Genomic DNA, 27257 nt, shown 5'->3' on the forward strand with positions numbered 1-27257 from the left:
AATTCAAATCCAATCTCATACACTAAATAGCTATCTGATCCTGGGCAAGTCACTCAACCTTGATTGCCTCCACTGGGGAAAATATTTGATATTAGGTGAAAGATCTTTGCTGTTACATCTTTGTGCCCAAAATATAAAGAATCAAACTATTCTTCACTAAATTTCAGCTTTATTTCTATAATATTCTTAGACATATTCAAATTATGCAGATAAGAGTAAACTATTTTATGGAGTGGTGCTTCCCTGTAAAGCTGTTCTTTTTCAGGGGTTGCCTATATTGTGTTGGATATACCTACTGCCTTTTTTAGATTATGGTCAAATTCATGGGATAATGTTGATATTGATAATTTTTCACATTTACATATACATTACAATTTACAGAGAGCTTTCTTCACAATTTCCCTCTCAGATAGGTAGTGCCAAGTAGTAATATTTCTATTTAATTGTTAAGGAAAGTCAGGCATACAGAAGTTGCACCTAGGATCATATATATTACTTGTGCCAGAGCCCATACTAGAACCCAGGAATGTGACTATTCAGCATATTTTGTACTATATATGCTACATAGGCCTGTGAACAGTACTATCATATTTTGAGGTTACAAATGAGAAATACTGACTTACGTTATGTAAGCCTAACCTAGACTGAATCTACCAGTTGTTTTGGGGAAAGGTAGCAAGTGAATTTTTCATTGTTGTTCATTTTTGTTCTGTGCTTATTTCTGTTGAGTTTATTTTGCTTGGATTTAATGTATATCTGTCACGTTTTTAACTTTAGTTTACTATAGATTCCAAATCAGAAGTTTCCACTGTGATCTTTGTCCTTTCCTTTAGTTTATAGAGTTTAAGAAATCATCTTGTTTTTCCATATTCTTGATAGAGCAGTTTGAGCTGACAGAGAGGAGCCATGGAAATCTATCAGTGAAAGTTGTGTCACACATAAGGGCTTACATACCCTTCTTGCCAGTGTAAACAACAAAAACAAATAAAAACTTAATTAATTGTTAGAAATATCAAACCAAATTAGCTGCTACAGAAATAATGTCATTTGCTTTCTAGCTGAAAGATCATCACATTGTATGCTGTGTGTGCAGTGACCGCTCGGTGATACTCCTCCACCTTGAAGAAAAGACGTGTCTTTTAAAGGCTCAGAAGCACCTTTCCCCTGTGACAACAATAAAATGGCATCCTGTAGAAAATTTCTTAATTGTTGGATGTGCAGATGATTCTGTTTACATCTGGGAAATTGAAACTGGTAAATAGCATTTTTTCTCATTCCTTATAATTGTATTTTTTCAAAGCAGATGACAAGGCAGGAGGACCATGAAAGCACAGCAGGCTTAACCTTTGGAGATTTTAATTTTAGTACAAATGGGTTGTATTTAATGGCTTTCAATGAAGCCAGTGCGCCGATAATAAAATACAATAGCCCAAGTCAGATCCTGACAAGCGGATGATTAGCTGACACTGCAGTGCACAGAAATGAGCCGGATATTTCTGGAAGCTATAAATAAAAACAGAAGTTATCTACTTTAATTATTAACAAGAGAGAAATTTAGTGTCCTACTCATCTCAAATCATCATTAGATTCTGCCTTCTTCAACACACTCACAAGCTCAGCAACCTTTTGGGCTAATTGATGATTTGTAATAATGGAATATAATTAATTGCAAAGTGGACAAAAGTCCAGTCAGGAAAGCTGAGAGTTGAGTGTTTTCACTGAACTTTGTATATGCTAGGTGTTTGGGATAGGGAAAAATGACAATCCAAAGGGCAGGAAATGTGTCCCATCAACTTCTGGGTTGCATAAAATCTTAGACTTCTTTAGTCAACAATGGGTTTTTACTCATTTCAGGCAAATCCTGGAAGCATAACAGGAGGGACAAGGTAATTAATGAATGTGAGCAAATGAGTTGTTATAAAAGTACATTTCAGTGAAACTCCCACATGAGTTTTTATTGATTAATCAGTAATGGTTTTATGCAGGATACTATTAACAGAATGGATGGTTTATACTAGTATTTCTCAAACAGGGTTCTGTGGGACCCTGCTATGTCTCATGGTTGTATAGAAGGTCCAGAGATTCTGTGATAAAACTTCCACCTTTTCCTGACTCAGGAGCTGTGTTCTCTGACCCAAATGGAGTTTGGGCCAGACCAGAGTTGGGGAACCTGTGGTCTCAAGGCTACCCTCTAGGTCCTCAAGTGAGGCCCTTTGACTGAATTCAAACTTTACAAAATGTCAAAAGGACACACTTGAGGACCTGGAAGGTCACAAATGACCTTGAGGCTTTAGTTTGGCCATCCTCGTGCCAGACTAGGGGTCTTCCTTCCTTTTATAACTAAGATCCTTAAGGATCAGTATATAAGACAGATTAGTCATAACTAGAGTGATAAAATATTCCTCATCCCAAATTATACTCCCTTACTGCAGTATCCCTATCAACTTCCATCCTCCCTACCACCTCTGTGTCTTTGATTTGATTCCTGCCAAAATATGAAAGACACAGATACTGACTTTACCTTATCTTCTGCTGTCCTCTGTCCCAATGGATAGAACTCCTATACTCGTTAAAGAATCTGCTACTGGAGTGGTTCATAAGTTTGTCTGTAGTTTGATATTAAGTCAATATGTTTTAAGCCTCAAGGATTATGAAGCCAAATGAGTTCTGTCCCCCATGCCTGGAACGGTGTCCCTCCTCATCTCCACTTCAACTCCTCCAGTTTCCTTCAAGTCTTACTGAAAGACCCACTTTCTTTAAGAACCCTTTCCTAGTTCCTCTTAATGCTAATGCCTTCCCTCTGTTAATCATCTTTAACTGATCCTGTACATATCATATTTCTATATAGTTGTTTGCATGTCGTCTTCCCCATTAGATTTTGAGCTCCTTGAGAGCTTGGACTATTTTTTACTTTTCTTTGTATTCTCAGAATTTAGCTACATGCCTGGCACATAGTGGGTATTTAATGAATGCTTGTTGACTGACTATTGTATACTGTGGCAAGTTAGATAGATATAGCGTGATCATAGTTATAACACAGTTATTTAGTGTTTTTAAGGTTTGCAAAGTGCTTCACAGATGCTATCTCATGTGATCTTTGGAACAACCCTATGTGGTAGGTTATTATCCCAATTTTACATATGATGAAACTGAGGTTTAGGTTACCTGAGAGAGGTTTAGTAACCAATCCAATATCACACAGCCTGCAAGTATCTGAATCCGGATTTGACCTCAGTCTTCTTCATTTTGAGTCCATCATGCTATCCATTGCATTATCTCATTGGTTCCCTTTCTTTTTCATCCTTTCCTCCCTTCTTTTTCCTTTCTTATATTTTTCCTTCCTTCCTTCCTTCCTTCCTTCCTTCCTTCCTTCCTTCCTTCCTTCTTTTCCTCCTTTCTGCCTTGCTTAGCTTTTTCCTTCCTTTACTTTTCTTCCTTTTTTCTTTCTTCCCTTCTCTCCTTTTTCTTCCTGTCTTCCTTCCTTTCTTGCTGTCTTTTCCTTTCTTCCTTCCCCCATCCCTCAAGGAGCATTCTAATGGACATAGACAACAAGTATATGAGAGTACATATGAGACCCTGCTGAATTTATTGTCTAGACTTAAGAAAGTGATGGAGAAAATGTTCATGCAGATTAAATTTAAAGTCATTTCCTGCTATACATTTTTTTCCCTCTGAGAGCTGGTTGTTAAACTTTTGCCTGCACACCCTTGAAAGTAACCTTTGAAAGGAAATCAGTAGCAGCTGCAAGGGGGTGGGGGGAAGGAGGATAGTCTTCTGCTGCATATTTAAGATGAATCTTAAAGAAACCAGGAATTAGAGGAGGTGGAGGTGAGGACAGAAGAGATGGAATGTCCCATTGAAGGAGCGTGTGGCAGGAACACACAGTGCCTGGAGAGGAGACAGCACAAGGCCAGGAAGCATAGGAGAGCTTTAAAGACAGAATATAGAAGTTCGCATTTGAACCTAGAGATCCTAGAGAGCCCCTAGTTTATTGAGTGTGTGCATGTGTGCCTGTGCAGGTTTGTGACATGGTCAGAATTACTCTTTTAGGAAAGTCATCTTTCTGAAGAATGGGTTGGAATGGAGGGGGAGAGACAGGGAGGCAGGGAGAAAAATCAGATAACTTGTAACAGACCAGGTGAGAGGTGATGAAGGCCTGAGTTGTGATAATAATACCATACTCTTTTACTTTATCAGAACAATTTCACGTTTACTTGATAAGTGTGAAATGCTTAATACCCTCAAATGCTCCTCATAATCCCTGTCCTCTGAAACCTTCCATCAATCATTATTGCTTTTCCGTCTGAAATTTTGCTTTTAAAAGCAATGATTAGGATTTTTCTGAACTCTAGAAAATGTAATGTGCTACATTAATTCATACCAAAGTGTCAATAATTCACTGATGTTGTGTTTTAGTCACATCTGATTGCTTGTGACCCCATTTGGGGTTTTCTTGTCAATGATACTGGAGTGGTTTGCCATTTCCTTCTCCAGCTCATTTTACAGATGAGGAAACTGAGGCAAACAGGGTTAAGTGACTTGCCCAGGGTCACACACCTAGTAAATGTCTGATCTGGATCAGAACTCAGGCTTTCCTGACTCTGGATCCAGCATTCAACTCATCATGCCACCTAGCTGCCCTTAAGTGACTAATTAGTAACTGTTATTCTAGGGTAGTTTTTAATTAATTCCTGGACACTTGGAAAAAATATTGAAGGAGCTAGTAAGAATGTTGAATGATGTTGGTAGGGACAAGTGGAATTCTAAGTGTGATATGAGAGGTAGAGGAAAAAAGATTTTACCTCTTGCACACTTTTTCTTAGTTATTCCAGTTAATAGTTATAATAGCAATGTTTTAATATACCTACTATATGTATATGGAGAACTTTTCATGAATGATTTAAAATATTACTTTTACTGGTAGTCTTTTGGGACCTTAAAGTTTATTCAAACCTCATCTATTCTCTCCCCCTCACTTAACAGATAAAGAAATTGGGGCTCACAAGGATTAAATAATCTGTACGAGATTATACAGGTACCAAGTGGCAAAGCTAGGATATGGAATCAAAGGGCCTGGGTTTGAATACTGGTTTTTCCACCTGCTTGCCCAATTCACTTAAATTTTCCAAACTTTAATTTTCTCATCTGTAAAATGAGGGATTTGGATTAAATCCCCTGTAGGGTCCATTCCAGATTTTCCATTCTGGATTCTATGATCCTTATCAAATAGAGAGTATACTCAAGTCTACTCAAAGTATATAAGTTGATAAATCATCTTCTTCTAATGGACATTTAGAAGGTATAATTTTCCTTGGAAACATGTTCTGCACCCCTACAGTAATTTTAAAAAAACAAGTTTCAGCTGGGGCACATTTATATAAGATGCAGTCCTAACATCTGAATTGTTTTCCCAGTTTTAAAGGAAAGAAGGTATCCTCTCCAAGTCTTTCTATAAAAGTCCTTGTTGACATTGTGCTTTAAAACTAGCAATGAAGTGGGACAAAAAGAGTGAGGTAACTAGACTGAAAGCCATCAGGGACAGGAGCTGTGTTCTATTTCTTTCATATCCCTCCACAGCATCAAGTACAATACTGTGGAACTTGATAGAGCTAATGAGCTGCTTCAAGTTTTCTTTTTCTTTTGTTGTTGGTTATTTGAGACAATTAGGCACGTCTACCAAATGTAACTCGAGGAAATTTTGATTTCAAAGAGACATAATAATGGTTTTATTAGATGAGAATCTGAATCTTAGATGTCTTGCTAAAAACGCTTTTCTTTTGAAAGGATAGACAGAAGAAATAGAGAAGAATACATAGAACTTTGAGTATCTTTTTTTCCCCTGTAACTAAACAAAGCAGTATTCCTGGACTTGGAGTGATGGGGCTATCCAGTTTTGTGTATTGATCTGCTAGCCTTCCTATGATGTTGAGATCTAGATAGGAGGGGGGAAAATAGGAGACGTCATTATTGATTAATATCTGAGTGCCTACAGTGTGTTGGGTAGTGACAACTCTGGGCAGCTTTGTCACCCCCATCACTCTGGGACACAATAGAAATAATTTAATACTCATTTTTCTGAAATACAAGCCAGGAATAAATCTTGACTCTCAGATAAGATTCTATAAGATAAAAACTATTCTTTGAAAGGACTGTGTGCTCTTGTTAAGGACAGGGTGAGTGGAGAAATTTTCATGGTATAAAATTCTTTCTAACTTGAGAGATTATTTTATTAATGATAAGATGCTCCAGTTCAAATCCCTGATGCTCAGTATGAGATATTAGGTAAACAGGGTTGCTGTACAAAGATGCAATCTCTTGACACTTTCTTGAAAAATAAAAACTTTTTTTGTAATATTAACCTTCTAATCAGATCTATTATTGTAATTGTAATTAAACAGTAGCATCTCAAATAAAGTAAAAATTCTGGCAATCTTTACCCTCTGGAAGGCTAATTATAAACAAAGTCTTTTGTACCTTCCCATTCCTCCTGTGAATAATTCTATGATTCTAGAGTTCAATGATTCTAATTCTGTAAGAGTTACCCTTAGAGCATTAGTATTACCTTATCAACTTTTAATTTATACATAGTTTTAACAACTCTAGTCATCTGATTTCTTAAGACTATGGCAAAATAATTGAGAGGGCACCGGGTAGCAAGAATATCGTCAGAAATGATAGCTAGCTGTAAGGGAAAGCATAGAAAAGTAAATATATTAATGTACGGGCCAAGTAATGGCTGTTAAGTCAACAAGAAAATGTCAAATTAGTGGCAGTACATAGGAAATTCCTGCCACATGAATCTCAGTCTCTAGTGGCCTTGACACACAGATGCCTGCTCTGACTGTGTCTTATTGCTTCCAGGTTCTTTTTGGGAGTCAAATAGCACTTCTTGCCCTCCGATGGAGGGTAATATTTGAATGAATGAGTGAGAGAGTGAATGAATGAATGAATGAAAACGATTTAAAAGTGATGATTAAGTGCAGAGTTCTGGTGATACAAGAAGGAAAACAAAGATGGTTTGTGCCCCTAAGAAGTTTACATCTAAACAAGGGAGAAAATATCTAAAAGGCAGCGGTGGCCATGAGCGGGGTATTCGGTTCAGAGTTACAAGATGGTGAATGGGGGATAGACTGACACTTCCTAACCTGCAAATATGCTAGAGTTGATTTGATCGTAGTTCACATTTCCTAAACCAGAAGGGGATGAAGAATTCAGAGAGGAAATGACTGGAGACCCAGGAGCAGTAAATCATGGTAGTTTGGGTTGTCCAGGGCGTGGCAAGGATGTAGAGGAAACGGCTAAATAACAGAGAATAAAAGTAAACCTTAGTGACTTTTGGTATTTCCAAAAGAAATAGGGGCTACCAAGCCATACATAAGTATCTCTTCAGGCCACATGACTTAGAAAACCACATATTAGCACTATTTATGTTCTATTGTACTTTTATTTATTTTGCTAAATATTTCCCAGGTACATTTTATCTTGTTTGGGCTGTACTCAGGAATGTTTTGGGCTATGTGTTGGACACCTCTGTTTTAGCAGAGGTAGTCACCAGTCAGAACAGAAGCCTAGGGATGAAAGCTTCTTGAGGGTGGCAAGACAATTTTATAAGGGGTTCGAAACTCACATAGAGACTCAGGGATATCAGAATTTGGGGTTGAAAGACTGTCAAAAATCAATCAGAAATATATTAAATATATTATCAGATATCAGACACTCTGCTAGTTGCTAAGGATACAAACCTCAAACAGTCCCTGATTTCATGATGACTGTTTCAACTATGTGATTTCTTTCATGCCTTCATCATGAAATTATAGTGAACCTGGATTCTTAAAGGCAGTTTTATAGGAGTGCCAGCTGTACCCATTCTACTAAGTTAGAAGGAATTGGGGCCATTTAGGGCAGTATATTTCTATAGGGGACTGAGGGTGGTGTCTTACATAGTTGTTACCTACGTGGTATTTACCGGAATCAGAATATGAACCCACATATTCTTAGACCCTAAAGTGGTCCCTCTACACTTAGCCATGTTGTCTCTCCCTTAAAGGGAGTTATTTGGAAAATTCACTTATGCGCAACCTTGTGTATAATGATATCAGAGAAATGAGTAATTCTTTACTATCATAGATTAAACATGCATCTTTAAGAAGACTGCTAAAAAGGACTTATGTCCCTTAAATGCCAATATTCTCAATATATTTTCACAAAGTGTCTAGCATTTAGAAGATTGCCATCATTGTGAGTCAACTGTAGCTTCATTTGTTGAACCAAATGGAGAGCACAATTTTCAAAAAGTATACAATCAGTTTTGCCAAAATAGTGTTGCAGTGCTTTAAAATTCATACCTTGTCACACCAAAATGTCACATAAGGTCGCCATATCAAGAAGTAATTTTCCACTCCACAAATTTTATTGGCCCACCCTCATCCTGACCTGCTTAGTCTGTACTACTATAAAGATAAAATAAATTTTAAAAAAATTTTTTATGAAGGACCAGTCCTGTCGCGGAAACCTGTGAGGCCTAGTGTTATCCTGACTTGAAATGGTAAAGAAATGGATTTTTATTTTCTGGTTTTATTATCAGACTCTAATAGGTAGAAACAGGTACAAATTTAGATTCCGTTTCCTGCTTTGTCAGCATGGCCAGCTTCCTCCAACTTTCATTATATTTTCCTTAAAGATAGTATTTGGATTTGAGGTATCTGGCATATAATCTTGTCATTTTTCCAAAGATCCATTATTTTGTTTTTGTAGATTATAGGAAGAGTCCTTTTAGTACAACGAGATTTTTCAGAGAAAAATATATCCTATTTTAAAGGGCAAGGCATGATTTTCCTACATTATCTTTCCCTAAATGTTTTTCTTGATTATCATCATTATTATTTCTAATTAATTTAATATACTCCATTTGCTAACAGTTTCCTTTATCCGTTTTTCCCCCTTCCTCCTTTCTCCTGATACTTAGAGATTTGCTATAATTGGTTATTTTGAATCAAAAAAGATTTTGTTGTGAACTTTTCCTGTATTTGTACCTTCTTGAGGTTTTCATAAGTGCTGAGGTTTCTGTTTGGTTTCTTGGTAATTCTTCCTTCTCAGATCGCCCATTTGTCTCTACAGTTTCTTTTCCCCCATGCCCCATCCAGTTCAGCTCCGGAAGCATTTACTGAGCACCGGCATTGTCCTAGGCCCTGTGGAAGATGCAAAGGTTCGAGGAAGGGGCCTTGACCTCCAAGGAGTTTTAGTCTTTGGGGAACAGAAGATTTATACTCATGTAACAATTAAAGAATGAGACAAGAAATCATACAGTAGGGATCTAATGAATTGGGGCTTTGGGGAAATGGGTCCTTTTGGGGACACCTGGTCCTCAGCTGCAGTCACTTTCTACTACTATCCCGTATAGTTAATTAGAAGGTAGTAAGTAACCCTCAGAGAATTGGATAGGACAAGCACTTGTAAACTTCTTGAAAACATAGAATTCTGGGTCCAGATTCTATTGTCTACTGTTCCCTTGAGTTCTGTAGCTTCCAGAGACTGTGTGAAAACATCATTGCCTTTCATCATTTCAGGTACTCAGTTTAAGGTCTGTTCTTAGAAAGTTCCCTTAAATTCAGACATTTATTATTATCTAAATGACATTTCTAATTATATCTCACTTCAATCCTCTAATATTCCAGTGGACCTATGATCTTATTAGGTGGATATTTCCTCCAGTGATTCAAATCCAGTCTAAGAATAATTATATCATGTGACTCTTCCTCATACCTTCCAAATACGTTGGACACAGGGAGTCTACTAAATATTCTGGGGACTTTCTTCGTGTCTTCTTGAAATTGTGAGAGTACCAATGGAGCATGTGAATTCATAGAATTACTTTCTATTTTTTTTAAACTTTACAATCTATTTGAGAGTCACCATGATTTAAGTGGGGAGAGAGCTGACTTTTGAGTCAGTAAAGCCTGGGTTCAAGTTTGACACGTACTGATTGTGTATCCTGAACAAATTACTTAAATTCTCAATGCCTCAAGCCACAACTCAGACTTAAAGTAGTTTCTGAACGCTAATCTGGGGTGATGAATTAAGAACAAAGACAAGTGACCAAATGGAGGAAGTTTCCTTCTCTGAAATCACAGATCTGGATTATACATGCATCCATACACACATGTGTATATATATGTGCAATATATATGCGTATGGTTACTGTGTCTTCTGTTTTAACAAGTCTTTATTGATTGTTCACAATTTCTGACCTATTATCACTCTTTGATTTCTTTTATCTATGGCAATTGTGTTCATAAATATGAAGACAGCATAATCAGATTTTAGTTATGACCTATGAGGTAATTAAATATAGTATGGAAGGAATATCCATACTGTTGAAATGAAAGATTCTTTAGAGTATAAAATTAAAGAAATATGAAAACTGGATTTCATCCTTGCGTTATGGCTAGAGACATTAAATTATTTATCTTAGGACCCTAATAACAGAGCCCTAACACTGAAACTTGGTCTCTTCCTTGACCACTCTCCATACTATTGGCAAGAGTCCGTGGCTATATTGTTTCACTGGGGTCCAACTCTTCATGACTCTGCTTGAATTTGCTTGGCAAGGATACTGGTTTGGTTTACCAGTTCCTTCTCCAGCTCTTTCCACAAATGAGGAGCTGAGGCAAACAAGATTAAGTGACTTGTCCAGGGTTACAGAGCTAATATATGTCTGAGGCTGGATTTGAACTCAGGTCTTCCTGATTCCAGGCCTGGTACCCTATCCACTGTGCCACTTGATCTGCCTTCTGTTCCTGTTCAGGGGGAAATTAACACGTGCTGTTTTTCATCTCTTTTTTAACTTTGTAAAGATTAAAAAAACAAAAGAAAAAGACTTTTTAGGCTTCCTTTATCTTAATAACACAGTTGGTGTTTTTTGAAAGAAAACCAAGCACAAGTAATTTTATTTTCCAATTTGGCTCAAATGTGAAAGTCTTTTTGATGGGCCTTTGTTTTAATAATTGTAGACTTCTTTACCCTAAGCTATTCCATTACAATTTCTGGGATGTTGGCTAATACTTGTAAGATTTTAATAACATCTATCTGCATTTGCAAGTATCATAAGCCATTGATTTAGCTCGAATCTGATAAAACACATTTCCCACATCTTCAAACCTGTATTTATTCCATATATTAATGGAAATATTTTTTCAATTTAACTTTTAATATAACTGCTAATATCTGAGAGTATACTAACATGCTAATATTAGGAGTATTATTGTGATATGTGCAAAAGATGTCTTTAGAACATTTTCTATACTCAGAAGCCAATATGAAAATCAACAATTCCATTATATTGGTAAAAAGAAATATATTATGTACTTAGATTTATTTTTACCCATTAAATCTTGCTTTTCACTGATTTTTATTGTTTTCTTTCATACTCGTTCCATTCCTGTTCTTTGTTAAGGTAAATATGACTGATACTAGCACTGGAACACTGGCATCAGCTTCAGCTGACCCTCTTGCTTTGGTCAGGCACATGGAGAGAATTCTTGATTTAGATGTCCAGACATATTCTCTAGCAACAATGGCTAAATTGGAATATTTTAGGATAACAGCTTTGTAGGCTACCCTAGGAGAACCCCCTTCTGCAAGCATCCTCTGTGGAAACTCTGAGACATTGGGAGCCTCTGTGGGTATCACAGCTGCAATGTTTAGCTGAGATAAGCCCAAAGGAGCCATCTGCCTTTCCCCAAGCTGACTCCTTTCAATTCCCTAGCAACTTCCCAATAACCAGCTGCCACAGAAAAGATTGGAAAGGCTAGATTCAGTGGACTGTAATGATTATAGGTCTCTGGGAAAATAGGCCCTCTAATCTGGTTGAGAGACTAAAGGACATTAGGTGCATTTTGTTTATCTGAGAGCACCAACGATTTCTTCCTTCTACCATAAACTCATTTGGGAAGGCTTGATAGGAAGTTTTTTGTGTTCCCAAGAATGGACCAAGTAAAAAGAGAAATCAAAGGGCAAGTCCTAAGCTGGAAAGCTGTGTAGAGAATGAAGACCCTCAGTGAGTGGGCAGATTCTTTTTTTTCCTATATTTAACACACATTTTAAAAAAAATATCAAACTCTACATGACCACTAGGCATGGAATGCATTCATTTTAGCCTTACCTTATAAGTCTGGGATATTTTGATTGACCCAAACTGCTTACCATTCCATTCTACAAAATCACTTCAGTAGCTTGAAGAAAACTGTATGCTTACATTTTTTTGTAACATGTTCCTAATATTAGGGACTATGTCTCTTTTATCTCTGTATTATCTTCATTGGCCAGAACAGTGCTTGATCAATATTTCTTGAATGAATAAATGAATTCAGGTTCAGAGTCTGTGTCTTATAGCTTAGAACTCATGTTGGCAGTATTCAAACTTGAAGGTAAACAAAACTCCACTGAGTGTAACTTTGAGAAACTTCAATTCTGAAATTTCATAAAATAGAAAGAGAAAGCTACAAGAAATTTGGGAACCAAAAACAAAACAAATCAAAACACCAAACTGTTAGGTAGAAATTATTGAGGAAAATTCATACTGAGGATGCAATGGTATAGATACCTTAAATGGAACTGAGATGAGTTTTTGACTAAACATTTATTTGAAAACCATAATTTCAGCCATAGCATAACCTTATGTTTTTCTACCACAGAAAGAACTGTTGTGATTTTGCTTTTGAAGTCATATGATTCTAAGGCACTTTGAAGTAAGTCTGGTTCCATTCGATTTAAAACTCCCTTTTTTACTGTACCAATGGTAATTTGTCAGAGTTTCTCTGAAAACAGTCTCTAGGATGGGCCTATGGGAGTATTTTCATCCTCAATGATAATATTAAGTGCATAAAGTGCTAGGGACCATGTAGAAATTAAATTAAAAGGGTTAAGATTTGTCCTCTAGAATCAATTATTGGATCAGTCAATATTTATTAAGCACCTTTTATATGCTAGGCACTGTGCTAAGGTACTGGGGATACAAGAAGAGACAAAAGACCATCCTTGCCGAAAAGGAGGTTTCCACCAATATATAAAAGACAAGTGTGGTTGGCAGTTGATGGAATGAATGAATAAATAAATGAATTTTGAAAGAACATTTATTAAGTGCTGCTACCATAGAGTGCTGAGCCTGGAGTCAGGAAGCCTAATCTTGATGAGTTTAAATCCAGTGTTACACACTTACTCACTGAGTGACAAGTCAGTTAAACTGGGCAAGTCACTTAAACCTGTTTGTCTCAATTTCCTCATCTGTAACATGAGCTAGAGAAGGAAATGGCAAACCGCTCTAGTATTTTTGCCAAGAAGATGTCAAATGGGGTCAAGATGAGTTGGCCATGACTGAAAACCAGTGAATGACAACATACAGAGTCCTGTGTTAAGTCCTGGGAATGCAAATAGAAAAGTAAGAATCTTCCTCCTGTCAAGGAGCGCCTATTTTAATGGGGAAGACAACACGTGGAAGGTTTTAGTTTCAAGTGAGATGGTCGAGTCACATGGTCCTTAAGCAGACTGTCAAAGGGGTCTGTGGCACAAAGAAGTTTAAGAACCTTTGGTCCAGTGAAAGATTTCCAAGATTTATATAAGAAAAAAGATCTTATCACCATATGATTCATTTCAATGAACATTTTTAAGCACTCAGTGCTAACTGTATGACAATGTTTAAGTGAAAGAGATACAAAGATAAAACAATGATTCCTGTTCTTAAGGGGATTACCTTCTCTTGGAAAGGGGAAGGAATACAGCATATACATGTAAAGGAGTAATTAAATACAAAGCATCCACACTTGAAAAAGATCTCAAAAGCATCCTGTAGTCCAATTCAAAAGGCATTTGTTAAAGACCCAGTATGTGCCAGATACTAAGCATGACAAAGCCAAATTGAAATAGCCTGTGCTCTTGAGCAGCCTCCGTTCTACTGGCAGAATACAACAGTCAAAACAAGTCAAACAGAGGCATACCCAAAGTATTACAAGCTTGTTTGTGACCAGGCTAAGTGCTACATACTTATAGCCTCTGCTACTGGGGAAACTGAGGTTGGTGGTTCACTTGAGCTCAGAAGTTCTGGGCTGTGGTAGAGCTAAAGCTGAGTGGGTATCCCACACTAAACCTGGCACCACAAGGTGAGCCCCCCCCCCCCCCAGGCCTGGAGACTACCAAGCTGCCTAAGGAGAGGGCAAATTAGTGCAGTTCAGAAAATGAAGTCCTTCAGAGCTTCCATGCCCCTCAGCCATGGGGGTGGTTCTAGGAGGAACAATTATACTTACAGATTGAGTGAAATAGGTAGACTCTGTCTTCCTTCCCCCTTCTCCCCACACTTGCACTCTAACCCCTCCCCTACAAAAAAGGGCAAAGTAATATCCAGATGGAAATTTTTGGTGAATAATGATAGGCCTTATGTAGGAAGGGGGTGACCCATGAGCAGTGCTTTGAAGGACCCTGTGGATTTCCTTGGGCAGAGGCAAAAAAGAGAGTTCAGGCATGGGAAATGGAATAGCCTTAAAGGTTTTAAGGAAGAAGAGAATGATGAATACAACACTGGTGAACAAGGAGGTCTTCCTGGACTTTTGAGCCAAAAAGAGCCTGGACAGAAAGAGGTCTTAAACCTATTTGCCTCAGTTTCATCATCTGTAAAATGAACTAGAGTAGAGTAAACCACTCCAGTATTTCTGCCAAGAAGATGTCAGATGGGGTCAAGATGAGTTGGCCATGACTGAAAACCAGAGTGCGTATGCCAGGGTGCTATCAGACTGCCTTTCTATCAGACTGATAGAAAACTATCAGCACAGGTTTCTGTCATGCTGGAGTTAATCCTCAGGCTATGCCACTACACGTGGGCTTTAGCTGCAGATTAGGTCACTGCTTATTTTGAAACTGTACAGTAGTTTTTTGTAAGTAGCTAACATGTCATTTAGTCAGCAACATTCTGGGATCCCAGTGAACTCACTAGGAGAAAACCTGGTTGGTTGGTTTGTTTCCTCTGTCTACTGGGAAACAAAAGTAAAGAATGGTCAGTTTATTATTTCATTTAATTTACTTGCAATCACAAATATAAAACCATTTAAAAATAATTTTGTTCATCTTTAGTTAGTATGAATGCAAAACTTCTGTGCATTTTTGGCTGAGTGTCCAAATCAGGATAAGGAAAGCTCTTTATAGCAAGTTATGGGTGAAGCTAAGGAAGAAGACAGAATAGAATCTGCATGTGAAAGACATTCAGAAATGGCAGATAAATGTTTTTGATGGACAGTATCCTGAGGTCAATGAAGTCCACAGGGCAAAACTGCCTCCCATTCTTTCATTTGGTAGTAACTGAGTAGTCTTATCTTAGTGAGATTTCATTTACTGTCATCTGTGTGACATCATTTAATTTTTCTGGGCCTCAGATTCCTCATCTGTAATGTGAGGGAACCTTAATGGTTCTTCCAGCTGTTATGATATAATCTCTATAATTTCTGTGACATTTGAATGTAGGTATGCATATATATTTATACATGCAAACATATTATGTTCTATAAATACATATGTATTTGTATATGTTTATATGTGGTACACAGTAGGTGCTTAATAAATGTTGATTGATTGATTGATTCTAGAGGTCAAAGACCTTCACTTCTAATTCAAATTCTGTATAGTTCCTCTCACGGCACTTTATACACAGATACTACTAAGTTTATAAATTTAATTTGTTCATCATGTGATTTGTTTGTATTGCAAAGCAAATTTTTCCATAGGAAATAATGTAAAGTTAGATGATCAATACCATATCCCCAGAAATATTCATATAAAATTATTATTTATAGTTTTAAGAAAGTTTTTTTTGTCCCTAATGCACCTGAAATACAGTCACAATGATGAGTACACAATATAAACCAAACATAAAATAAATTAGCCTATGCTTTACCTTTGAGAAGAGTCATGGCTGGTGTGAGGGAGACTAAAGGGAGGAGGAGGAGGAGGAAGGATTATTGCTTGGAAGGAGACTCTCCTGTGACAACACTGGTGATTTCAAGGGCTGGAGTGTTCTATCTTATGCTACTTTCCCTGCAAGTAAGTCTAACATTACTGCCTTCACTTAGTTTTCATTTTTTAGAATCACTTTCATGTTTTGATTCACTGATTTTTTTCTCTTCATGTTCACTTCTGACTAGGAATTTAACGACACTTGTTTTTGATGTTTTTTTAAAAAATTAATTTGTTTTCAGTTTTCAACAATCACTTCCATAAGTTTTTAATTTTCTCCCATTTCCTTTCCCTTCCCTCCCTGAGATGACATGCTGTCTTATATGGGTTCAAAAAAAATCTGTTGCCCTAGTTGAGTATCATCCCTTCACAAGCTGTTCAAGTCCAAACAACGTTGATGCTGCAAATTTTTGTTCATCCTGCAAGACAAATTTTGCGAAAATTTTTTCTTGTCCAGGGAAGCATAAGTAAACCAGGTTACTTGTAAACAGAGGTTCTACTGTATATATTTCCTTCTCTTCTTTCTTCCTCTTTCCTCCTTTCTGGTGGTGTTGGGAGTGTATGTGAAGGATAGAGCAGAAGAAGGAAGTTGATGCAGAGACACAGGGCTGAAAGTAGGGAATTATTGATTACATTAAAATGAATTGGATTGAATTGTCTGTGGTTGAAGACTTCCAAATAGTTTCTGAGTTCCAACATTTCTCAACATAGACTCTTACATTTACTAAAGGTAATACAGAGAGAATTTCCCCTGGCGCACCATTCATCACTGAGGCTTAGGACAAAATGATGACATTCTTTTCAGATACCTTCTTTCTCCCCTTTTCTCCTTCTTGTCCTCTAGTTGCCTTATCCAGTATACTAGCACCCAACTGGGCCTACTTTCTCTCAAATTTCCCTCATGTTCTTATCTTCCTTTTGACTGTCCAATAAGGGCAGTTTAGCTAAGTAGTATTTATGAATGAGGTAACTTCTCCTAAAGAGGGGTGGCCAGGTGATGAAGTAGAGCATTGGACTTGAAACCAAGAAGTTTCACCTTCATGAATTCAAATCTGACCACAAACACTTACTAGATAAGTGACCCTGGACAAGTCAATTAACCCTGTTTGCCTCAGTTTCTCATCAGTAAAATGAGCTGAAAAAGGAAATGGCAAACCACTCCAGTATCCTTGCCAAGAAAACCAGAAATGGGGTCATAAACAGTCAGACACACTGAAAATGACTGAATAGCAAAGAACCCTTACTTCAAGCTCGTCCTTAGGTAAGGATCAAAAAACAACTCAGCAATAACTCCTAAAGAGAGATTCACTGATAATTTTAAGCAGAGAGAACTTTTGAATTTCAAAGAGAAATTTGTAAATGCAGAAGAAAATCATTCAGATTTTAAGGAAGTGTACATTCAGATGAATAGGGAAGGTACTCCTTGCCTCTCACACACTATAACTCCCAACTCTAGTATCCCAGGGAACACAACTAGAAGGTATATGGTATGCAGCTACTTATTTCCTTCTCCCTTCCTGAGGTTTGTAACCCCCATGGCTCAGTAAAAACAGTCACCAAAATCAGTATTATTTCTAGTTTGGTTGTTTTTGTTGTTGTTGTTTTTTTTTTAAGTTACCTGGACTCTAGTAAAAACCACAGAAGATAAATTTCTTAAACAGGAGTTTAGGAATACAGAACAAAAATGCAGGCAATCCCAAGTTGAGGCCATTTCATAGAAGAAGGACTTAAGACTTAAAGGGTTCATATTTTAGAGCCTGAAAGTAGCTTAAAGAGCATGTAATCTAACTACCCTATTTTAGAGATGAAAAAACGAAGTTTCAGAGAGATCAACTGACTTTCCCAGCTCACATAATTAATAAAATGTTAAGTAGCAGTATCAGGATTTGAACCCAGTTCTGCTTAACTCCAAAGCATATGAGCTTTCCATAATACCAACATACACAAGCTCTCCCTCTGTTCTTGTTTGCTGTATCCATATGTGTAATGAATTTTATAACCAAGTGAAAAGGTAAGAAGACAATTAGGAAATGAGTAGAACTTGAATTTCTGAAAAATTAGTAAATTTGTTTCTTTCACCCCAGTATAAATTATGATTATATTTCCAAAAATGTTGGTTTTTAGTTTTGTATGGAATTATTAGTCCCAATACATTCAGTATCATAAGCAGGAATACAAATTTCTTCTTTAAAAAAAAAAAACTTAACCTGCTAACTTAGTTGACAGCTATATTTAGGTTAAAGGCAAAGTTAATAATTAAAATTCTAGTTTGTGGTAGATTATAGGTTCTTTTCACATTCCTGTAAGGGGAGAAATGGAATATTAAAATAAAATTCCCAGAAATATACCAAGGTAAACCCTGTTATTTATTTATAATTTGTAACCTCTTTGTCTTTGCATATTTCAAAGGTTTAAAATTTCCATTGGTGTGTTTTTTTTTTCCTTCTTCTTTCTTTGTTTTTCTGTAAGTTACTGATCAAAATTAGATTTGAGTGGATGAGCATGGTCTAGCTGATAAATTCCACAGTTGATTTTTATATGCTGGAGGCTATGGTATAGTGAGTGTCAAGGTCACAGTGATCCCTGACTTTTAAAAAATACATTCTATATACCCTAAAGGGTTAGAAGGTTGATGTACAGTCCAGTTGTAAGTTTGTTATTATGCCAGGACCTTTGTAAGGTACAGAATCAAACAATACATCAACATCTGACTTCACAACTATATTATTATGTATTATATAAAGTGTATTTTTAAGTAGGAAAAACCCTTTTCTATTTAATTTAGTCTATATCAAGTTCATTTTCCTCCCTCTTTCCTGATATTTTCTAGGTAACTAAGTTTGATACCACCAGGGTCCCATGGCCCTGGTCAGAAACCCAAGTCATTCGTATATTTTCTGGAGTAAGATGCAGTAACTGTGAAATGGTTTTGTTAGGAAGGGGACACTAGGTCGATCTCCATACAATTCTGTGAGCAAGGTAATGAACTTCGTCTGTAACTGATGATAAATGATAAATCTTCCAGTGGTCAGGTTCTATGATATATGTTGCTTTATTATAGCTGTCAGTCACATATTCCTTTAAAACCCAATTTAATCAATCTGACTAATACAGAAACCGTTCTTGCCCTCTTTTCTTTTCTCACACAAACTATGAAACTTTCTGTATTTTTAATAAATACTTATTTGTGTGAAGGATTTAATTAGGAAATGCCCTCTTGTATTTATAGTCATACACACACACACACACACACACACACACACACACACACACACACACACACACACTCAAATGCCCTCCTACTCTGATATACAGTAAAAGTTAATTTCCTGGAAATCAGTCAGTGTCTCCAAAATAAACATTTTGTGGATGCATATATTTGGGTAAATGTAATCGTACATTTGATTCATTAATATTATAATTGTTAATCTCCAGATTTCACAGAATGAATAGTATTTTTTGTCATTTATATACTCTGCAACATTTTGCATACCTTGTTGTTTGAATGGGAATCTACCTCTATTTTGTGAAGCAAGCTGATTTAAATTAGCCAGTTTAAGTTTTTAAAATCCATTAGACTGAGAGAATTATTTTTTCAGAAAAAATCACTATACATTTTAAAGATTAAATTTGTAGGTGTAAATTTTGGTAAAAAAATATTTTTTAAAGAAAAATGCATCAAATTAGGTGTTAAGACAACTAGGTTTACCTGGCTCTTGCATTTTATTAGTCATATGAGCTCAATCAAGTCACTTAAATTTTCTGAGGCTCAGGTTCACCCAACCTTTCCTTCTAATTTCTTCCTGGAATATTTGCTCTCCTCTATTCCCTGAGAACAGGGACTGTTTTGCTTCTATATTTACATCCCTAGCATTTAGTACAGTGCCTTGAAAATGATAAGTATTTTATAAGTATTTTTTCATCCATCCATTAATTTCTCTGATATCTGATTTGGGCTTATCGGTGTCATAGCAGAGAATGGAGCCACTTCACAAGTGGAGATGATATTAGGAGAAGATTGAGTTTAGATGAAGCTAATGCTTATATGGAGCCACAAGAAGATGAAGGAAGAAGCTAGAACTTGTGGTAGAGAGTGCAGTAGTTACAACCACTCCATCTAGTGGCATCCAGACTATAAGGGAGCTAGGACCAAGCAAGGACTGCCCATTACATTTAAGAGGGTGAGAAGAGGAAGAAGCTGACACTGCATAAGGTATAATCCAGGAACTGAGACTGGAAATAAGAGTAAATGGAGGAAAATTTTAAATTCCTTGAGGAAATACTAAAAGTTAAGCTGAGGAGAAGAGTAACTTTACAACAAATATAAGCAGAGTCAGAGAAAAGATGGCTTGTACATAAGGTCTTCAATGGTGACTGGATAAAAGGAAAGAAGAACTAAAAAAAAGGAAATGAAAAATGAAAATCGAGCTCTTGGTTGAGAAGAAAGAGTACAATAAATAGCTTAGAACAGAAAGTGGAAAACCTTACTCAAGTAGTGGAATCCCTGAAAAACCTAATAGAAGTGACTTCATAAAAACAAAGACTAGAATTAAGTCAAAAGACTTAATCAGAAGAACATGTAAGGCGTCTATCACTTTAAAAAAATGATGGAAAATAAGTCAAGGAGAAATAATTTAAGGATGGTTACATTTCTGGAAAGCACAACCAAATAAAACTTTGAATACCATATTTCAAGAAATCATAAATGAAGTTGACCGCATATGATAGTACCAGACAACAAAGTAAAAATGGATGGAGGGAATGCTGATCACCTCCTGAAAGTAAGCCCAAATTTAAAACAACCAGGAAAATCAAATCCAAAGTTCAGAGCTGTCAGATCAAAGAAAAAAAGTGCTTGTAGCCAGAAAGAAAGGAACCACAGTCAAGTTGACATATCAAAGAATATGATGTTCCAAAAGACGAAATATTAAAACGTACAACCAAGAGTAATTTTACCTGAAAGATACCTCCAGGGATAAAAAGAACCTTTAATAGACTATCAAGCATTCCTGTTGAGAGCATGAGAATGGAATAGACTCTTTCAAGATAAATACAGGAGACAAGAAAAACCTAGAAAAGGCAAATATAAATACATGTGAGGAATTAGAAGGGATCAAATAAAGATGTGGTAGTTATATTTTAATAAGGTAGATGAGACAAAGTACTTTTCAGAATTCAAGGGTCATAAAAGAAGTTAAGGGAAAAGAACACAGGGCCTAGATGTGGTTTTATTTCATCTTGTTTGTTTTTAAGAGGAGAAAGTGTGGTAGGAAGATAATATTGAGGCAGAAATGAGGAGAAATGTTCTATTTTTTGTAATTGGAATACATGAGAAGAAGAGTCTGCAAGCATGAAGAAAGGCAAGGACGGATCTCATGACCTTCACTCCTATCTGAATCTAGAACCAGAAAGAGTCTTAAAAGTCACAGATCCCAATTTGCCCAGAGTGGCACAGCTAGCGAGTCTAAGAGATGTAATTTGCATCCAGGTCTTCCTGATTCGAAGTCCATAACTCAATCTACTATACCAAATGGAGGAATCTTGACCAAACAAGGGATAAAAATGAAAACAAAAGAAAAAAATGCACTTTTTTGCATAAAATTGAAAAAAAAATTCATACAAACAAATTAATACAGTTTGAACTAGAAGGGAAATGTTCTTGATCAAGGTTTGATCAAGGTTTTGATTGGTATAAAAATATATGAAGTCATTCCTTAATAAATGAATGGTCAAAAGATACCAACAGGTAGATCTCAAAGGAACACATGTAAGCTATTGATTTAAATCACTAAAAATAAAGAAAGTGCAAATTAAAGTAAGTCTGAGGTTTCACCTCATCATTATCAGATTGGTAAATATGACCAAAAAACATAATGGCAATTATAAAGCCAATTATAATGGGCTTATAGGAGAACAGACACACCAATGCACTGTGGTCTAACCATTATGGAAGTAAATATGAAAGTAGACCCTCAAAATCACTAACCTATTCACACTCTTTGGTCTGATTTCACTAGTAGGTATGTACCCTAAAGGGATGATAGATGGGGAAAGGACCCACATGTGCAAAAATGTTTGTAGCTGAACATTTTGTTGTAGTGAAGAACTAGAAACATAGTGAGTCACTGACAACTGGAAAATGGCCAAACAAGTTATGATGTATAAATGTAATGTATTACTAAATTGTTTCATAAGAAATGACAAAAAGGAAAGACTCAGGAAAAATAACCAAGGAAGATTTTTATAAACCTGTGCAGAGTAAAGTGAGTCAAACAAGGAGAAAATTTTACTGTAACCACCACAAACAATTTTGAAAGACTTAAGAACTCTTGACAGAGAGGTAAGAAACTATAGGTACAGAATGAGACATACATTTTCAGACAAGACCAATTTGTGGATTTGTTTTACTTGACTATGTTTCTCATATGAAAGGGTTTTTATGTGGGTGGGGGGGATGGTTTCATGTTATTGAATTATTTTCAGGGAAAACATAGTGATTGAAAAAGAGAAAGGAAAGAAGAAAGAATTTTAGTAAACTATTTTAAAATATTTGGATGGTAGTTTTTAAGGTCATACAGAAACAGGGCTATGTTGGTCCTACCATGTTCAATGCAATATTTACTTTAAAAATACTATAATTAATGAAGACTACTGGTTTCATAGAAAATTCTCTTTTCTGTTCTTTGTATATGGAAAAGTTAATTTTTTTTTACTTGTAATAGTGAATATTTAAAAGAAAACAGTAAAATTATGAAATATGAAAACATTTAAACCATTAGTTATTTCTTCCTTAGTAATTAACAGTGTGTAGATTAATCTTATCATAGCTTCTCCCTAACTTGGAACTTTCTTCCTCTACTACAATGGGACTCTTCTTTGGGCTCCTGGATCCAGGAATTACTTTACAATTGATGGTTTTCAGGCTAGGAGTTCAAAGTACACTTTGGTGAAAATGTTTCCAACTCAAAGACTTCTTTTAATTGTCTGTTTACTGGGATTTTGTAGAATACAACAAGGCTTGGAGGAGAATGGGAGAAAATTTACCAGATATGGAGACATTCTAGGAGAATAAAGGATATTCTAGGTGAGATACAGGGCCAGAAAGGTTAGAGGGTATGTCAGAGTGAGTGTCTAGCTTTTTATTTCTTATTATCCATGCCAGCTGCAGTCAGGAATATGGGCAATGAAAATTATACTTTTTGAATGAATAAATTATTCATTCAACACTATATACAAAACACAATGATAAATGCAGAGGCTATAAATACAAGAGAAAGAATCCCTACCCTCAACAAGTTTACCTTTACGTATATGTTCATGAATGATGTTTAGGGATGCTTTTGGGTTTTTTTGCAAGCACTGAACATTATAGTATTAGGTTCATATTTACTATTTTTAGCCTATAATCTATTCCCTGTCCCCAAAACATTACTTGACATGCTCCTATACTGTATCCACTGTGGTCATCCATAAGGGAATAAATTGTGATATAGTCATGAGGTGGTTCACTGGAGAGGCAAAGGCAGAGTGGATTGTGTGAAAATGAGAAGACTGAGTGAAGCTTGACTGAAATAGGCCTAGCCATAGTGGGCTATGAGAGACACAAATCGGAATAAAGTGGACCCCAGAATGGGAGTTTTAGTTCTGAAAGGGTTAAGTCCCTCAAGGCATCACCCAGAGAGTGGAGGATGGGGCAATGTGGATGTCAAGAATGTCACTGAGATTTAATTTAATCTCTCCCTCAGCTGGGTCATTGTGTCCCTCAGTTTTACTGATTTGCTGTGATCTTAGGTCCTCTTTCTGGCATACTGCAGTGTATATCTGTGTATTCCTTTAAGAATCCCTGATTTTTTTTTTAAAATCAGAATTTACTAAACTGACAAATTTGTGGTTAGTTGTTTACATTATTGGAAAAAAAGTCTTTTCAGTCTTCCTTTGAATAGTGAGCTTTCTTAGTGCATTTATAATAAAATTCATTTTCCAGAAATTTGATTTATTAACAATTTACAGGAAAACATTTGTTGAATAAAACAAGGAATATACCCTTGTGTGTACTATAAATATCATTTCACATTAAGGAGAGCATTTTTTCTGGCTACTATGGCATTAGGTTCATATTTACTGTTTTTAGCCTATAACCTATTCCTTGTCTCTAAAACACTACTTAACATGCTTTTATACTGTATCTACTCTGGTCAATTTGAGGTTGGTATTGTAAGAGAGTTGGGGGAGGAGGGACAGAGATGGAAAATAAAAAGAACCAAGAATGTTTTTTTTTTAAGATCCAGGAAATAAGAGTAATAAGAATAATGAGAAAATGGTAATGAGAAGATGAAGGAATTTGAAAGCTTTCACAACTATTGGATCTTAGCTACTTAAGGGGAATCACTTACTCATTTACTTAGGCTCTATGACCTAGTGACTGCGACTTTTTGTGTTATCATCACCACCTTTCCTCTTGTTAATCATCATGAGTTAGTTAGCTTTCAGTGGCTATTGAGAGGAGGGAGAGAGGGAAGAAAAGAAGGAAGGAAGGAAAAAAAGGAGGTAGGGAAGGAAGAAGGAAAGAGGGAGGAAGGGAAGGAACAGAGGGAGGAAGGAAGACTGTATTTCTTATAAATTTCTTATTTCTTATAAATATCTCATTATGATCCTCATAACAATACTGGGAGGTAGGAGCTATTACTCTTCCTAATTTACAATTGGGGAAACTGAGGGAGACAGAGGCTAAATGACTTGTCTAGGATCACACAGTCATTGTCTGAGGCAGAGTTAATACTCAAGTATTCTTATCCTACCGTCTGCACTAACTAACTGAATCAATTTTAATAAAAATAAATGAGCACATGAATGAATTACTCAGATATTATTATAATGTTGATTTGGTTCTTTCTTGGGGCAGAGTTGGAATTTTTCTATTTTAATAGATAAAATTCTTTTATATTAATGATAACATTCAAATCACAGTACTTTTGTCTTACAAAGACAATCTAGGAAAACATAACTGCTGTTAAATAAGAAACAGGAACTTAATTCATAAAACTGAGCTTTCTAGTACTTTGTTTCCGCTGATCTTTGACAGATGTTTCTCTCTACGTGCTCTCACAGGCTTCCAAACACAGCAAGTGTAAAATCAAGTTCTTTCCTCTTAACCTGTTCCTCCCACTTCCATATTTCTGTCAGTGATACCACTATTTTCTCAAATAATATATTTATGATATATTATTATACAATATATAATATTTCTCATATAATGCCTTGAACTCCACAACTCTTTATATCCAATTGATTATTAAGTTTTACTGATTCTAACTTCATGTACCTTTTCAGTCTACCAACTCCTTTCCATTCTCACTACTTCCATCTTCATTCACACCCTCATTACCTTCAACCTGAATTATTTTAAAACTCTTTTAGAAAGTATTAGAAATTTAGAAAAATATTTATTTATTTTATATTTAGAATATGTTTATATGTAATCTATAAATAATATATTTATTATTATATTTTATATTTAGAAAATATATATATTTCATTACTGTCATTTCCCATAGATTCTTCTTACTTCCACTGTTACCCTCCCTTGTTAAAAAAAAGTATAATTGAACGATACATATGCATTGACTACGTGTAACAATTTAGGCCTTATTCTGCAGCTTTATTCCACCACCTTTGTGAAAAAAGGGAGTCATGCTTCAGCAATAGCCCTCCGAAATTAGGATTGGTCACTGAATGTATATGAGTGTGAAATCTAAAAATGTTTTCTGTTCTGTTATTGGCATTTGTGGTTTTCATGATACGGTAATATTTCATTATATGCACATGGCACAGTTTTTAGCATTTTGACTAAGAATGCTTGAGCCAGTTCAAACTGACTCTTGAGAGCTGGTCGTTAGATTTCTGTGTGACTATTTATCACTTTACACTAATGATATGTCCATTTATCATTCTGTTTGACCTGTCTAGACTGAAGAAAGCTATAGGGAAAATGTTAATAATGCATATTAAATTTAAAATATGTCTGTATGTTTTTCCAGACAGCTGATGTTAAACATTTTCCAGCACCCTCTTTGGCCTTTATTCAATTGTTGGATATCCAGTAACCTCTGAACCAATCTTCCAACCTTCAGTCTTTTACTATCTATCCTATACATTGTTATCATTGTATAATAATATAAAGAAACAATTATGCCCTTTCCCTAATCAAAATGCTGTAGTGACTTTCCATCGCCTTCTGAGTAAATTTCAAATTCCTTGGCTTAACCATCAAGGCCCTCTACAATGCCGCTCTAAAATCTGTTTTTAATCCATTGTCTATGAAGCTGTCCCCGATCTCTTCTCTTCCCACTCCCCTCTCCCCAAGTAAGGAACACTTTCTCCCTCCCTCTTTCAGTGCACAGTTTGGTACTCCTCATACATGTAACCAGATTTTATTTACTATTATACTTGTTTGTATATCAAGCTGATCTTTCCAAATAGATTGTAGTCACCAATACTATGCCTTATTCATCGCCCACTTATAGATACTTGTCATTTAATAAATGTATGTGTATGTGTGTGTGTATATATATATATATATATGTGTATATATATATATATATATATATATATATATATATATATACACATATATATATATATATTTTCAGTTGAAAAATTTCATTGAGAGAAAAAAATACCTAGTTTGGGCAAGTAAGGTGTCTGCCCTAACTGTACACTACACACATCAACACATCTCCAATTTTTCAAGTTTGAGATTTCCTGCCAGTGATGTGGATCCTGATTCAATCTGGTAGTCTTAGAGAGTTGTAGAAAGTCACACAACAAATTGGTGACAGAGAGAGGACTTGAACCCAAGTCTGTGGACTGGCTGTCTCCTTTGACTGGAATATTCTCCTCCTAGAATTCCTGGATTCCTTTAAGACAGCTCAGATCCTAAGTTCTTTAGGAGGTCTTTCTTGGTCCTCCCCCCATCTCACTGCTAGTTTCTTTCCTCTGGGATTACCTTCCACTTAGACAGCATATATCATATATTTATATTGCTATATACATGCACACATGTATATATACATGCATATATACACACATATATATGCATACATGTATAATGTAATGTTTTGCATGTTGAATATCCCCATTAGAATGTAATCAGAGTGGAGGCTGTGATATTTTCTGTCTGTCTTCAGTGCTTTGCACAGGACCTGGCACACAGTAAATGCTTAATAAATGCTTGCTGAATATTTCGTAAATGTAACATATTTAGT

The 27257-nt window shown here is 35.9% G+C and overlaps 1 protein-coding gene across 6 annotated transcripts in view; it reads left to right on the plus strand.

Annotated features, from left to right (window-relative positions):
- The window catches only part of WDR72 (WD repeat domain 72), a 302488-nt gene that overhangs the window by 73868 nt on the left and 201363 nt on the right, over positions 1–27257 (plus strand). For all 6 annotated transcript variants that reach the window (XM_072616190.1, XM_072616144.1, XM_072616164.1 and 3 more), the window contains one exon: positions 1059–1254. In XM_072616190.1, the coding sequence (XP_072472291.1) occupies positions 1059–1254 (196 nt within the window). The remainder of the gene's footprint in view (positions 1–1058; positions 1255–27257) is intronic.

The sequence above is a fragment of the Notamacropus eugenii genome, chromosome 1, assembly GCF_028372415.1.
Source record: "Notamacropus eugenii isolate mMacEug1 chromosome 1, mMacEug1.pri_v2, whole genome shotgun sequence".
Taxonomy (NCBI): domain Eukaryota; kingdom Metazoa; phylum Chordata; class Mammalia; order Diprotodontia; family Macropodidae; genus Notamacropus; species Notamacropus eugenii.